At 53.9% G+C, this 16,343-nt stretch overlaps 1 protein-coding gene across 2 annotated transcripts in view; it reads right to left on the bottom strand.

Moving 5' to 3' along the window:
• The window catches only part of LOC142348227 (uncharacterized), a 57,228-nt gene extending 41,887 nt beyond the window's left edge, over positions 1 to 15,341 (bottom strand). Inside the window, exons 1-2 of one of the 2 annotated variants that reach the window (XM_075399508.1) lie at positions 14,750 to 15,341; positions 11,434 to 12,087 (exon numbers count right to left, since the gene is read on the bottom strand). In XM_075399508.1, coding sequence (XP_075255623.1) covers positions 11,434 to 12,087; positions 14,750 to 15,293 — 1,198 coding nt within the window. In that variant the 5' untranslated portion in view covers positions 15,294 to 15,341. The remainder of the gene's footprint in view (positions 1 to 11,433; positions 12,088 to 14,749) is intronic. The other variant, XM_075399509.1, reaches the window with a different exon arrangement.
• Positions 15,342 to 16,343: the final 1,002 nt, after the last annotated feature.

The following is a 16,343-nucleotide window of genomic DNA, read 5'->3' as shown; positions in this document are numbered from 1 at the left end:
GCGGGGGTAATGGTGGTGGTGGTGGGCGGATGGATGGCGTGGGTAATGGTGGTGGTGGGCGGGGGTAATGGTGGTGGTGGTGGGCGCGTGGATGGCGGGGGTAATGGTGGTGGTGGTGGTGGGCGCGTGGATGGCGGGGGCAATGGTGGTGGTGGGCGCGTGGATGGCGGGGGCAATGGTGGTGGTGGGCGCGTGGATGGCGGGGGTAATGGTGGTGGTGGATGGCGGGGGCAATGGTGGTGGTGGGCGCGTGGATGGCGGGGGTAATTGTGGTGGTGGATGGAGGGGGTAAGGGTGGTGGTGGTGGGCGCGTGGATGGCGGGGGTAATGGTGGTGGAGGTGGGCGCGTGGATGGCGGGGGTAATGGTGGTGGTGGGCGCGTGGATGGCGGGGGTAATGGTGGTGGTGGTGGGCGGGTGGATGGCGGGGGTAATGGTGGTGGTTGTGGATGGCGGGGGTAATGGTGGTGGTGGTAGGCGCGTGGATGGCGGGGGTAATGGTGGTGGTGCTGGGCGCGTGGATGGCGGGGATATTGGTGGTGGTGGTGGGCGGGTGGATGGCGGGGGTAATGGTGGTGGTGGTGGGCGGGGGTAATGGTGGTGGTGGGCGCGTGGATGGCGGGGGTAATGGTGGTGGTGGTGGGCGCGTGGATGGCGGGGGTAATGGTGGTGGTGGTGGGCGCGTGGATGGCGGGGGTAATGGTGGTGGTGGTGGGCGCGTGGATGGCGGGGGTAATGGTGGTGGTGGGCGCATGGGTGGCGGGGGCAATGGTGGTGGTGGTGGGCGCGTGGATGGCGGGGGTAATGGTGGTGGTGGGCGCGTGGAAGGCGGGGGCAATGGTGGTGGTGGTGGGCGCGTGGATGGCGGGGGTAATGGTGGTGGGCGCGTGGATGGCGGGGGTAATGGTGGTGGTGGTGGGCGCGTGCATGGCGGGGGTAATGGTGGTGGTGGTGGGCGCGTGGATGGCGGGGGCAATGGTGGTGGTGGGCGCGTGGATGGCGGGGGTAATGGTGGTGGTGGGCGCGTGGATGGCGGGGGTAATGGTGGGCGGGTGGATGGCGGGGGTAATGGTGGTGGTGGTGGGCGGGTGGATGGCGGGGGTAATGGTGGGCGGGTGGATGGCGGGGGTAATGGTGGTGGTGGTGGGCAAGTGGATGGCGGGGGCAATGGTGGTGGTGGTGGGCGCGTGGATGGCGGGGGTAATGGTGGTGGTGGTGGTGGGCGCGTGGATGGCGGGGGTAATGGTGGTAGTGGTGGGCGTGTGGATGGCGGGGGTAATGGTGGTGGTGGTGGGCAAGTGGATGGCGGGGGCAATGGTGGTGGTGGTGGGCGCGTGGATGGAGGGGGTAATGGTGGTGTTGGTGGGCGCGTGGATGGCGGGGGCAATGGTGGTGGTGGTGGGCGCGTGGATGGCCGGGGTAATGGTGGTGGTGGTGGGCGCGTGGATGGCGGGGGTAATGGTGGTGGTGGGCGCGTGGATGGCGGGGGCAATGGTGGTGGTGGTGGGCGGGTGGATGGCGGGGGTAATGGTGGTGGTGGTGGGCGCGTGGATTGCGGGGGTAATGGTGGTGGTGGTGGGCGCGTGGATGGCGGGGGTAATGGTGGTGGTGGTGGGCGCGTGGATGGCGGGGGTAATGGTGGTGGTGGTGGGCGCGTGGATGGCGGCGGTAATGGTGGTGGTGGTGGGCGCGTGGATGGCTGGGGTCATGGTGGTGGTGGTGGGCGCGTGGATGGCGGGGGCAATGGTGGTGGTGATGGGCGCTTTGATGGCGGCGGGGGTAATGGTGGTGGTGGTGGGCGCGTGGATGGCGGGGGTAATGGTGGTGGTGGTGGGCGGCTGGATGGCGGGGGTAATGGTGGTGGTGGTGGGCGCGTGGATGGCGGGGGTAATGGTGGTGGTGGTGGGCGCGTGGATGGCGGGGGCAATGGTGGTGGTGGGCGCATGGATGGCGGGGGCAATGGTGGTGGTGGTGGTGGGCGCGTGGATGGCGGGGGTAATGGTGGTGGTGGTGGGCGCGTGGATGGCGGGGGTAATGGTGGTAGTGGTGGGCGTGTGGATGGCGGGGGTAATGGTGGTGGTGGGCAAGTGGATGGCGGGGGCAATGGTGGTGGTGGTGGGCGCGTGGATGGCGGGGGTAATGGTGGTGGTGTTGGGCGAGTGGATGGAGGGGGTAATGGTGGTGTTGGTGGGCGCGTGGATGGCGGGGGCAATGGTGGTGGTGGTGGGCGCGTGGATGGCCGGGGTAATGGTGGTGGTGGTGGGCGCGTGGATGGCGGGGGTAATGGTGGTGGTGGGCGCGTGGATGGCGGGGGCAATGGTGGTGGTGGTGGGCGGGTGGATGGCGGGGGTAATGGTGGTGGTGGTGGGCGCGTGGATTGCGGGGGTAATGGTGGTGGTGGTGGGCGCGTGGATGGCGGGGGTAATGGTGGTGGTGGTGGGCGCGTGGATGGCGGGGGTAATGGTGGTGGTGGTGGGCGGCTGGATGGCGGGGGTAATGGTGGTGGTGGTGGGCGCGTGGATGGCGGGGGTAATGGTGGTGGTGGTGGGCGCGTGGATGGCGGGGGCAATGGTGGTGGTGGGCGCATGGATGGCGGGGGCAATGGTGGTGGTGGTGGTGGGCGCGTGGATGGCGGGGTTAATGGTGGTGGTGGTGGGCGCGTGGATGGCGGGGGTAATGGTGGTAGTGGTGGGCGTGTGGATGGCGGGGTAATGGTGGTGGGCAAGTGGATGGCGGGGGCAATGGTGGTGGTGGTGGGCGAGTGGATGGAGGGGGTAATGGTGGTGTTGGTGGGCGCGTGGATGGCGGGGGCAATGGTGGTGGTGGTAGGCGCGTGGATGGCCGGGGTAATGGTGGTGGTGGGCGCGTGGATGGCGGGGGTAATGGTGGTGGTGGGCGCGTGGATGGCGGGGGCAATGGTGGTGGTGGTGGGCGGGTGGATGGCGGGGGTAATGGTGGTGGTGGTGGGCGCGTGGATTGCGGGGGTAATGGTGGTGGTGGTGGGCGCGTGGATGGCGGGGGTAATGGTGGTGGTGGTGGGCGCGTGGATGGCGGGGGTAATGGTGGTGGTGGTGGGCGCGTGGATGGCGGCGGTAATGGTGGTGGTGGTGGGCGCGTGGATCGCTGGGGTCATGGTGGTGGTGGTGGGCGCAAGGATGGCGGGGGCAATGGTGGTGGTGATGGGCGCGTTGATGGCGGCGGGGGTAATGGTGGTGGTGGTGGGCGCGTGGATGGCGGGGGTAATGGTGGTGGTGGTGGGCGGCTGGATGGCGGGGGTAATGGTGGTGGTGGTGGGCGCGTGGATGGCGGGGGTAATGGTGGTGGTGGTGGGCGCGTGGATGGCGGGGGCAATGGTGGTGGTGGGCGCATGGATGGCGGGGGCAATGGTGGTGGTGGTGGGCGCGTGGATGGCGGGGGTAATGGTGGTGGTGGTGGGCGCGTGGAAGGCGGGGGCAATGGTGGTGGTGGTGGGCGCGTGGATGGCGGGGGTAATGGTGGTGGTGGTGGGCGCGTGGATGGCGGGGGTAATGGTGGTGGTGGTGGGCGGCTGGATGGCGGGGGTAATGGTGGTGGTGGTGGGCGCGTGGATGGCGGGGGTAATGGTGGTGGTGGTGGGCGCGTGGATGGCGGGGGTAATGGTGGTGGTGGTGGGCGGGTGGATGGCGGGGGTAATGGTGGTGGTGGTGGGCGCGTGGATGGCGGGGGTAATGTTGGTGGTGGTGGGCGCGTGGATGGCGGGGGCAATGGTGGTGGTGGGCGCGTGGATGGCGGGGGTAATGGTGGTGGTGGGCGCGTGGATGGCGGGGGTAATGGTGGGCGGGGGGCTGGCGGGGGTAATGGTGGTGGTGGTGGGCGGGTGGATGGCGGGGGTAATGGTGGTGGGCGGGTGGATGGCGGGGGTAATGGTGGTGGGCGGGTGGATGGCGGGGGTAATGGTGGTGGTGGTGGGCGAGTGGATGGCGGGGGCAATGGTGGTGGTGGTGGGCGCGTGGATGGCGGGGGTAATGGTGGTGGTGGTGGGCGCGTGGATGGCGGGGGTAATGGTGGTAGTGGTGGGCGCGTGGATGGCGGGGGTAATGGTGGTGGTGGTGGGCGCGTGGATGGCGGGGGGGCAATGGTGGTGGTGGTGGGCGCGTGGATGGCGGGGTTAATGGTGGGCGGGTGGATGGCGGGGGTAATGGTGGTGGTGGTGGCGGGGGTAATGGTGGTGGTGTTGGGCGCGTGGATGGAGAGGGTAATGGTGGTGGTGGTGGGCGCGTGGATGGCGGGGGCAATGGTGGCGGTGGTGGGCGCGTGGATGGCGGGGGTAATGGTGGGGGTGGTGGGCGCGTGGATGGCGGGGGTAATGGTGGTGGTGGGCGCGTGGATGGCGGGGGCAATGGTGGTGGTGGTGGGCGGGTGGATGGCGGGGATAATGGTGTTGGTGGTGGGCGCGTGGATGGCGGGGGTAATGGTGGTGGTGGTGGGCGCGTGGATGGCGGGGGTAATGGTGGTGGTTGTGGGCGCGTGGATGGCGGGGGTAATGGTGGTGGTGGTGGGCGCGTGGATGGCGGCGGTAATGGTGGTGGTGGGCGCGTGGATGGCTGGGGTAATGGTGGTGGTGGTGGGCGCGTGGATGGCGGGGGCAATGGTGGTGGTGATGGGCGCGTTGATGGCGGCGGGGGTAATGGTGGTGGTGGTGGGCGCGTGGATGGCGGGGGTAATGGTGGTGGTGGTGGGCGGGTGGATGGCGGGGGTAATGGTGGTGGTGGTGGGCGCGTGGATGGCGGGGGTAATGGTGGTGGTGGTGGGCGCGTGGATGGCGGGGGCAATGGTGGTGGTGGTGGGCGCGTGGATGGCGGGGTAATGGTGGTGGTGGTGGGCGCATGGATGGCGGGGGTAATGGTGGTGGTGGTGTGCGTGTGGATGGAGGGGGTAATGGTGGTGTTGGTGGGCGCGTGGATGGCCGGGTCAATGGTGGTGGTGGTGGGCGCGTGGATGGCGGGGGTAATGGTGGTGGTGGTGGGCGGGGGTAATGGTGGTGGTGGTGGCGGGTGGATGGCGGGGGTAATGGTGGTGGTGATGGGCGCGTGGATGGCGGGGGCAATGGTGGTGGTGGTGGGCGCGTGGATGGCGGGGGCAATGGTGGTGGTGGTGGGCGCGTGGATGGCGGGGGTAATGGTGGTGGTGGTGGGCGCGTGGATGGCGGGGGCAATGGTGGTGGTGGTGGGCGCGTGGATGGCGGGGGTAATGGTGGTGGTGGTAGGCGCGTGGATGGCGGGGGTAATGGTGGTGGTGGTGTGCGCGTGGATGGCGGGGGCAATGGTGGTGGTGGTGGGCGGGTGGATGGCGAAGGTAATGGTGGTGGTGGTGGGCGCGTGGATGGCGGGAGTAGTGGTGGTGGTGGTGGGCGCGTGGATGCCGGGGGTATTGGTGGTGGTGGGCGCGTGGATGGCGGGGGTAATGGTGGTGGTGGTGGGCGCGTGGATGGCGGGGGTAATGGTGGTGGTGGTGGGCGGGTGGATGGCGGGGGTAATGGTGGTGGTGGTGGGCGCGTGGATGGCGAGGGCGATGGTGGTGGTGGGCGCGTGGATGGCGGGGGTAATGGTGGTGGTGGTAGGCGGGTGGATGGCGGGGGTAATGGTGGTGGTGGTGGGCGCGTGGATGGCGGGGGTAATGGTGGTGCTGGTGGGCGGGGGTAATGGTGGTGGTGGTGGGCGGGAGTAATGGTGGTGGTGGTGGCGGGGGCAGTGGTGGTGGTGGTGGGCGCGTTGATGGCGGGGGTAATGGTGGTGGTGGTGGGCGCGTGGATGGCGGGGGTAATGGTGGTGGTGGTGGGCGCGTGGATGGCGGGGGTAATGGTGGTGGTGGTGGGCGCGTGGATGGCGGGGGTAATGGTGGTGGTGGTGGGCGCGTGGATGGCGGGGGTAATGGTGGTGGTGGTGAACGGGTGGATGGCGGGGGTAATGGTGGTGGTGGTGGGCGCGTGGATGGCGGGGGTAATGGTGGTGGTGGTGGGCGCGTGGATGGCGGGGGTAATGGTGGTGGTGGTGGGCGGGTGGATGGCGGGGGTAATGGTGGTGGTGGTGGGCGCGTGGATGGCTGGGGTAATGGTGGTGGTGGTGGGCGCGTGGATGGCGGGAGCGATGGTGGTGGTGGTGGGCGCGTGGATGGCGGGGGTAATGGTGGTGGTGGTGGGCGGGTGTATGGCGGGGGTAATGGTGGTGGTGGTGGTGGGCGCGTGGATGGCGGGGGTAATGGTGGTGGTGGTGGGCGGGTGGATGGCGGGGGTAATGGTGGTGGTGGTGGTGGGCGCGTGGATGGCGGGGGTAATGGTGGTGGTGGTGGGCGCGTGGATGGCGGGGGTAATGGTGGTGGTGGTGGGCGCGTGGATGGCGGGGGTAATGGTGGTGGTGGTGGGCGCGTGGATGGCGGGGGTAATGGTGGTGGTGGTGGGCGCGTGGATGGCGGTGGTAATGGTGGTGGTGGTGGGCGCTTGGATGGCGGGGGTAATGGTGGTGGTGGTGAGCGCGTGGATGGCGGGGTTAATGGTGGTGGTGGTGGGCGGGTGGATGGCGGGGGTAATGGTGGTGGTGGTGGGCGGGAGTAATGGTGGTGGTGGTGGCGGGTGGATGGCGGGGGCAGTGGTGGTGGTGGTGGGCGCGTTGATGGCGGGGGTAATGGTGGTGGTGGTGGGCGGGTGGATGGCGGGGGTAATGGTGGTGGTGGTGGGCGCGTGGATGGCTGGGGTAATGGTGGTGGTGGTGGGCGCGTGGATGGCGGGGGCGATGGTGGTGGTGGTGGGCGCGTGGAAGGCGGGGGTAATGGTGGTGGTGGTGGGCGGGTGGATGGCGGGGGTAATGGTGGTGGTGGTGGGCGCGTGGATGGCGGGGGTAATGGTGGTGGGCGCGTGGATGGCTGGGGTAATGGTGGTGGTGGTGGGCGCGTGGATGGCGGGGGTAATGGTGGTAGTGGTGGGCGTGTGGATGGCGGGGGTAATGGTGGTGGTGGTGGGCAAGTGGATGGCGGGGGCAATGGTGGTGGTGGTGGGCGGGTGGATGGCGGGGGTAATGGTGGTGGTGGTGGGCGCGTGGATGGCGGGGGTAATGGTGGTGGTGGTGGGCGGGTGGATGGCGGGGGTAATGGTGGTGGTGGTGAGCGCGTGGATGGCGGGGGTAATGGTGGTGGTGGTGGGCGGGTGGATGGCGGGGGTAATGGTGGTGGTGGTGGGCGCGTGGATGGCGGGGGTAATAGTGGTGGTGGTGGGCGCGTGGATGGCGGGGGTAATGGTGGTGGTGGTGGGCGCGTGGATGGCGGCGGTAATGGTGGTGGTGGTGGGCGGGTGGATGGCGGGGGTAATGGTGGTGGTGGTGGGCGCGTGGATGGCGGGGGTAATGGTGGTGGTGGTGGGCGCGTGGATGGCGGGGGTAATGGTGGTGGTGGTGGACGGGTGGATGGCGGGGGTAATGGTGGTGGTGGTGGGCGCGTGGATGGCGGGGGTAATGGTGGTGGTGGTGGGCGGGTGGATGGCGGGGGTAATGGTGGTGGTGGTGGGCGGGTGGATAGCAGGGGTAATGGTGGTGGTGGTGGGCGGGTGGATGGTGGTGGTGGTGGGCGCGTGGATGGCGGGGGTAATGGTGGTGGTGGTGGGCGGGTGGATGGCGGGGGTAATGGTGGTGGTGGTGGGCGCGTGGATGGCGGGGGTAATGGTGGTGGTGGTGGGCGGGTGGATGCGTGGGCAATGGTGGTGGTGGTGGGCGCGTGGATGGCGGGGGCAATGGTGGTGGTGGTGGGCGCGTGGATGGCGTGGGTAATGGTGGTGGTGGTGGGCGGGTGGATGCGTGGGCAATGGTGGTGGTGGTGGGCGCGTGGATGGCGGGGGTAATGGTGGTGGTGGTGGGCGCGTGGATGGCGGGGGTAATGGTGGTGGTGTTGGTGGGCGCGTGGATGGCGGGGGTAATGGTGGTGGTGGTGGGCGCGTGGATGGCGGGGGTAATGGTGGTGGTGGTGGGCGCGTGGATGGCGGGGGTAATGGTGGTGGTGGTGGGCGGGTGGATGCGTGGGCAATGGTGGTGGTGGTGGGCGCGTGGATGGCGGGGGCAATGGTGGTGGTGGTGGGCGCGTGGATGGCGTGGGTAATGGTGGTGGTGGTGGGCGCGTGGATGGCGGGGGTAATGGTGGTGGTGGTGGGCGCGTGGATGGCGGGGGTAATGGTGGTGGTGGTGGGCGGGTGGATGCGTGGGCAATGGTGGTGGTGGTGGGCGCGTGGATGGCGTGGGTAATGGTGGTGGTGGTGGGCGCGTGGATGGCGGGGGTAATGGTGGTGGTGGTGGGCGCGTGGATGGCGGGGGTAATGGTGGTGGTGGTGGGCGGGTGGATGCGTGGGCAATGGTGGTGGTGGTGGGCGCGTGGATGGCGGGGGTAATGGTGGTGGTGGGCGCGTGGATGGCGGGGGTAATGGTGGTGGGCGCGTGGATGGCGGGGGTAATGGTGGTGGTGGTGGGCGCGTGGATGGCGGGGGTAATGGTGGTGGTGGTGGGCGGGTGGATGCGTGGGCAATGGTGGTGGTGGTGGGCGCGTGGATGGCGGGGGTAATGGTGGTGGTGGTGGGCGCGTGGATGGCGGGGGTAATGGTGGTGGTGGTGGGCGCGTGGATGGCGGGGGTAATGGTGGTGGTGGTGGGCGGGTGGATGCGTGGGCAATGGTGGTGGTGGTGGGCGCGTGGATGGCGTGGGTAATGGTGGTGGTGGTGGGCGCGTGGATGGCGGGGGTAATGGTGGTGGTGGTGGCGGGTGGATGGCGGGGGCAATGGTGGTGGTGGTGGGCGCGTTGATGGCGGGGGTAATGGTGGTGTTGGTGGGCGCGTGGATGGCGGGGGTAATGGTGGTGGTGGTAGGCGCGTGGATGGCGGGGGTAATGGTGGTGGGGGTAGGCGGGTGGATGGCGGGGATAATGGTGGTGGTGGTGGTAGGCGGATGGATGGCGGTGGTATTGGTCCTTTTTCAGCACATTGGAAGTACTGTGAAACATTCTACCTTTACCTGCATCATCTCCGTCCCTCCTGAACGAAGACGTCTTTTCCTGGAGCTCTGGTGTCAGTGTCAGCCGACGGCTCATCCGACGAAGGTCGCAGGTATTGTTTCCTCGGGTGAAATCAGTGCGATAGAGTGAAATCAGTGCAATACAACTATACTACCATCAGTGCGATACAACTATACTACCATCAGTGCGATCGATCCAACTACTATACTACCATCAGTGCGATCCAACTACTATACTGCCATCAGTGCGATAAACTAATATAATAATAAACTTAAACTGACTCAGTTAACCCCCTTTTACTGACCATTCTATCAATTAACCATATGATCAATTAATTGAGTTTTACCACTGGCTTTTGCGTTTTTTTCCAAGTTCCGGGCGATTTAGCATACTGATCAGTAAAAAATCAGGATAAAATTCATTATGTTCAGGAAGAATGCAGAAACTGAGATTCATGATGTTCAGAAAAAACTCAGAATTTACTCTGAAATTTACTATGAAATGGCGAATAAGTGCCCTGATCAGAGCTCTGCGCATAGAAAAAAACAGAATGAATTTTTTATGATTCAGTACTGATTTTTAATGACACTCCGGTCCGGGAATATATTTGAATTTCAGGATTTAGTTGACAAAATTTCTAGCCCTCAATTTAAATTACCTGTGGCTGTGCCAAGAATTAAAAAGTCTTAAATTCGGCCAGGGTACCCTTAGTTGAAGACAAGCAGAAATGGGTGGAAATGTCGTTTTTGTCTAGGTAAACTTAGTGAGTGTGAGAAATTCAATTTATTTTATGAAAACAAGTAAATTCAAATCATATTGAATGTGAGATTGAGCTTAACTCTTTCGCTCTGCGAATTTAGTTGCTTACAAAGATTGTACTTTTCAATTCTTTTCTGATATAAAAGCTTTTTCTCTGAACGATTACGATTTGCTGCTCATTTCTTTCGAACAAGTTTTCGGAGGTTACCTTGATGCATCAGTATAATATTTATAAGATTCAATTCAACCCCCGTAGCCGCATTTACTTGCTGTAGTTGTTTGACATATGGCGACCTTTTCTTTTCATACAAGATAAGGTGTGTTACGAAGAATATGGGGACAATTCTTAGCTAACACAGCACACTAAAGAGATCGAGTGTTCTTATTCGCTGGTTACAAACCATTGCTTTAATCTGACAATTATGACCAAACAGAATTTCTTTCAGTTCATCAAAAGATAACGGAGTAATTGGATTGGACTCGTGCGAAATATTAGAAGGATGTAGAATATCGTGCCAGATGATCAAATTTGTCCAATTTTAACTGCTTATTGATTGAGTTGTAGAGTGCAGGCTCAACCAAGAACAAGCATAGAATTGACCCGAAAATTTGTTCTTCTTGATCTAGCGCGGTGTTGTCCTGAGCACGTTCTTCATAACATAGCGGGCAAATAGCCGCCGAGGCAGAAATTTACAGCATTTTTCTAAGTATCGAAGGTGTCCTTATTTGGTGTGTAAATTCTGCATATTCAGTTAGATTCCATAATTACACTTAATTTAGCTTCTAAACTGAAGACTATAAAAGTATAATATTAACGCCAGCTACCAATGGTTTTAATTAACTCTGATAACCTAATGCACTATGACTTAATAACCGGGCTTTATCAGTTTATCCCGTTTTGATTTTGCACTTTTGACATTGACCGTATTCACTACATTACGTAATTCAATACCTGACAGAATTTAAAATCCATTCAGTTGAAACAGTGAGTGAAATAAGTCAGAAAATTAGTCAAGCGTGAAAATCGTGAATTATGTAAAACGAAAAACGTGATCAAAGCATTTTTTTTAAAAGATGTCTAAATAATAGATGACAGATTTTTAAATAACAGATTTTTAAAAAGATGTCTAAAAAAGATGCCTAAATAATAGCCGTTGAGAGGCAGACGGCGGCTATTAATAACTGGCTCCATTAATGTATATCTTCTGATTAGAGCTATAACATATGGTGTCTTTCTAAAACCTTAAAAAACTTGACCAACCAGAGTAGAATATGACCACAATGATTGGTCAATTCAAACGACCTGAAAAAAACTTATTAAACAGCACGGCTGCTATTTAATTAGTTTATCTCAACAATTAGGCTAAACAATCGCAAGCTGTTAAATGCCACATTTTCAAAGTTTTGCGTTTTTTTAGTCCCTTTAACTTTAGATATTCTATGGTCAATTGGACACCGAAATAGATAAAACATTTCGTTGTTAAAGCGATATCAAGGTGAATAAATTGTGCAGCTATATGACTGAGGTAAAATATATGGTGATAAATTATAGGGAGTTTAATAAATCGGTGTGAAAAAAGTGGGACCATATTGTCAATATGTATAAACCAACAGACTGTAATGCTTTCATGATTGAAAAGCTGCGAAAACATACCATGTTGGCGATTCCACTGAGTGTCGATAGTTCCGCTGCGAAAATCCTTTCTAAAAAGCAAAATCCGCGCTTTGTTGAAAGATGTCAGATCACAGTCATCAACAGCGTAAAACATACAATCGATCAAAAAGCTGTTCGATATCTCATCAACTAAACTGGACCCAATTCTGATTACCTCAACAAGAATGGTTAACTGCAATTCAAGTGATTCATAGCGGCTCGTGCTAGATGTAATTTTTCTCACAAATTCTGACAGAATCTCCACATTGTTGAATTTACCTTCCTCCCTCAGAACAGACACGAGCTTCACGAAAACATTTACAGGCTGCAATTTCAACTGATACTTCCCGTCAACATTAGGATGTTTGGACTCCATGTTCTCGCACAGAAAAATGGCAACTTTTTCTTTCGTTTCATCGTTCCCATGATGGTAAAATTTCAGAAGCGACTCAAAGAACCCTGACTTTTTGATATTTTCGTCAACGTAGTCGCCAAAGTTAATCGAAGAAATAAGTTCAGGATGTTTCAGAATGAGTTTGGGTTCAACTAATTTGGAAGATAAAAGATGAGATCTGACGAAGGATAACACATCCGAGTCTAGATCAAGGTTTAACATACAAATCAGAGTAACGAAGTCACGAGAGCTCAAATCTTCTACAGTCAAACCAATGCACTTATTTCATCTAAGAGTGTAAACAATAATTAGATTTTATACTTAACGCTACGTTTAACTTGGCAAATATTAATGCTTGCTTTTGTAAATCGCTTTTCATCGTTTTAAATTTAGGGTTTTAAGTGATGAAAAAAGTTAGTTTACTTAGCTACATCAAAATAGGATTATACCGTCACTACTATCCGTGCAAGACATTTTTGGAAAAAGGAAGTTCTGGAACTTTCGAAGAAGTTGAGACCCATTATTACGTTAAATGATTACCTCTTAATCTGTAGTTCTAAGTCGTTTCATTTAATTCCCTTTCGTCATTAGTGTTCAAATCGAAGCTAAATAATTTTAAAATAAAAAAATCCATTGTAGTAAGTTTTCTCATATCAGTAGCTAAATAGGGTTTTTTTAGGTCTGTCAAGCATTTTTCTCTTTCTTCCCAATGCAGGCTTTCACAGCGTTAAATTTGGTTACTAAATTTTTCAATACGCCGTTTCTATCAAGGGATATGTCAGTAATTTTCACATTAAAACATACTCGGCAGATTGCCTGAAAATAGCCGCTGTTGATGCCCATAACAACGATTTCAAAAAAAAAGATTTTTTGCGCAAAAACAATTTTAAAGAGCAAACTATTTTGATGTCATTTTGTTGCTGAACATACTCCTGTTTCATAGTGAGACAACACAGGGGCTAGTACCAAAGCCATTAAGCATTAGAGATGGTAACGAAAACTTATAAGAACAGAGTTCGTGAAACGGGCATCTAAAATTGGGCATTAGGGTCTTATCCCGTTTCTATTTCTGATTTCGTTTTTTGATACTGACTCTGTTCATTTTGAATTGCTTTGCTAAGCATCTGCTGATAAAAAACACGTCGAGCAGAATGAGAGCAGAGCGCAAATAGCCTAGAGAAAACAGAAAAATGTCACGCAAAATGTTGAGCAAGCAGTAAATAAAGACAAAGCAAAAAAAAATAAGGCAACGCAGTAAAAAAAACATAACAGGACAGTCCTGGCCCACAATTCAAAGAATTTTCATAGACTAAACAAAAAACTAGACCTATAAAAGACTATAAATTGATTTAGAAAACCATTCAGCAAAACGAGCCTATGACAAAATCGGAAAAACAGTAAAAATCAAAGTGAAAATGCATCACGTAACAAAAGACAACTGGCGAACTATTGTTCGTACACCATTGTTTCTCTACTTAAAAATTAGAATGAAGAAATTTCACACCTCACTACTCGCTGTTTCGCTCCACTTCCTGTTTCAGCGTGGCCAAAATCATCGCTTCAATTTGAGTTCAAAAATCATGAAAATAAGTAATGGATTTTTTTTTAAAAAGAAAGCGCCCCAATACAATCCAAATTCCGTGAAATGTAAAAAAATTAGGAGCGCTATAATAGCCAGCTGAGAAGATGAGGCAGCTATTAAAAAAGAGACGAAATTTGGAACTACGTGACGAAATATAGGGTACAGAGGCTAACGATGGTTATAAGCTATTTGCCAAAAAAAATATTGCAGTCTCCGAATAAACCCCATGGGAAAATCCCCACTTAATTTTAGATAGGAAATAAACCCCACTTAGCTATTAACGAGCTAAACATTTAGCGCGTTTGGCCATGCCTCTCGGGCCATGCCTTAGCGGCCGTGGGGCTTGATATGAAACTATCACAACCGAACAAATTATTACAAAAAATGAAATTTAGAATGGTGGTTTATTTCTGTGGGCGCTTGTCTCTCATCCAAAATTATGTGGGGTTTTTTCCGTGGGGGTTTCTTTCCTAGACCCATAATATTTACAGAATAGAAGGTCGAGTCTGAAAAAAATTTATTTAAAAACAGTTTTGGGCAAAAATGCTCAGTTGAGTGGCGTATAAAGCTCTCAACGCCGTAGCGCACCTTCATAGATTTTATTAAGGCTAGGAATGGTGTCATTCGATTTCACAACTTAAAAACAGTTGTAAGAAAGTATTTGTCGTTGATTAAACTCTGGTAAAAAATCTCCGATAAAAGAAATAATTGTTTTCTATTAGAAAGTTCTGATATTTCAAAACAATACATAAGTAACAATGATAACAATATTGGTCAGCTGTCCTAGAAAGACTGGCGGACTATCTATGGTTTCCGATACTTACAAGCCGAGATAATTTTGCCGATGGCTTTACAAACTCAGTTTTTACAAAAGCTTGGGACTAACTAAACTTGCTAAATTGTCAATTTTCTGCTTGTTTATAGCTTCACCTACTTTGCGTCAAAAACGTATGTTCAAAATGTCTTTGCATTGAAAAAAATTAACCCCCACGAAAAATGAGTTTTCAGATATTTGTTAAACCGATCTGTTAGCGTTTTGACAGAAATTTGCTAAAGACGGAAAAGATTGGCGACTCTGACAAACTTCGATTCTATTTCTTAATCACTAGCCTAAGACTTGGCCAGACCACAACAATTTTGGTCCTCCTAGCTTAAAACTGAGTGAAATCGACAAGAAAAAGCAACATTGAAGAAAAAAAACTTACGAAGTCTCAGCGATTCATATCTGAATAGTTTTTGCTCTACGATAAGTTAGCAAATCATAACTCTTACGTTTAATACTTACTTTTAAAGTCTGGTTCATATTTTTACGTCGTCAGAGTTACACGAAATAAGCGCACGTAGAGCATTTCTCATATAAAAAGAGAAATCATCAGCAGGCCGTTTCGCATGAACAGTTTCCAGAAAAGACACAAACTTCTGTCGGAGATAAATGTTGCGATGTTCAAACCATTCAATCGGTACGCAGTAAAAATGTCCATCATTTGTCAATTCAATGTTCTGATTATTAAAAATTTGATGCTCATAAAACTCAATAAATACTTCTTTACATCCGGCGGTCAGGGGTAATTGTCGCAATGACGTCAATAATTCTAGCGGCCACTTTGTGTCTTGTTTCAACATCGAAAGCAGCACTTTTAGAATCAGCATTTTAATGGAATCCGAAAATTCTGAAAAGCTTGAATACCGTTTCTTCAATAAAAGTTGCATATTTTCAACAATTTGCGGAAATTCCCATAGCGGCAGGGAGTCAAAGACGACGTAAAACTTTTCAGCTACCGTTTCATCTCTGATAAAACTCTCGGGGTCAAATAAGAATTCAACAGCCTCACTGAAGATAGCGAAATCTTTCTCCGAAGACAGGCAACAAAAATTGGGCGTCATTTTCAATTCTGAAAAACAGCAGACACAAGACTTTACTTCTTAATAACTTTGTCCACTGTTATATGACTCAATAGAGAAGATTTTAGGATTTATTTTAAATTTACAAGATCAAAAGTTAAAAACATAGCTGGCCAATTGCCGGAAAATAGCCGCCGTTGACCTGATTGACGCACATTGGGATTGAAACAGAAAAGAAAAAAATTGAGAGATAGAAATTGACAAAAATTTTCTAAGTGTCAAGCGTTCGTATTTGATTTGTATATCTGCATTTTCGAATAGATTCTAAAATTACACTTAATTCAGCCTCTAAACTGAAGGCTATTAAGCACAATACTAGCAATAGCTTTAAATAACTTTTATAACCTAATGAATTATGACATAATGACCGCGCTTTATATGTTTATCCCGTTTCCTTCGATTTTGTTCTTTTCACCTTGACAGTATTCACCACATTACGTAATTCAATACGTGATAGAATTTAAAATCCATTCAGTTGAAACAAAGAGTGAAGTAAGTCCAAAGTCAAACTTGAAAATCGGGACTTATGTAGAACGAAAAACGTGATCAAAAAGAAAAGCGAATATAAAAAAACCGCAGAACAAGTCCTGGCGTACAATTCATAAACTTTTTATTGACTAAATTTCACACCGCAAAACCACTCGCTTTTTCGCTCTACTTCTTGTTTCGGCGTGACCAAAATCACTACTCCAATTTGACTTCAAAAATCATGAAAATGTGTGAACAGATCTTAAAAAAAGACAGCTCCCCTCTTTGAATTGTAAAAAAGGAGAGCGCATCAATAATAGCCGTTGAGAGGCTGACGGCGGCTATTAATAACCAATGAAACGCTGAGAGAGCAGAAATACAATCAAAGCAAACAACATCCATGGTATTTATCAACAAAGAGAGAGAACAATAATTTTACCAAGTCCCAACCCAATTTGACACAATATCTGAACCAACATCCATTGGAGAAATCCCTCCTAATGAGTCGACGCTTCAGGAGAACATCAAGGTTTTGAGTAAAGTTTTTCGGCGTAGTGGTATAAG

This window comes from Convolutriloba macropyga, chromosome 10 (genome assembly GCF_964194025.1).
Source record: "Convolutriloba macropyga chromosome 10, txConMacr16.3, whole genome shotgun sequence".
NCBI lineage: Eukaryota > Metazoa > Xenacoelomorpha > Acoela > Convolutidae > Convolutriloba > Convolutriloba macropyga.
Note: the sequence above shows the minus strand (reverse complement) of the source record. Positions and strands in the feature narration are given on the sequence as shown.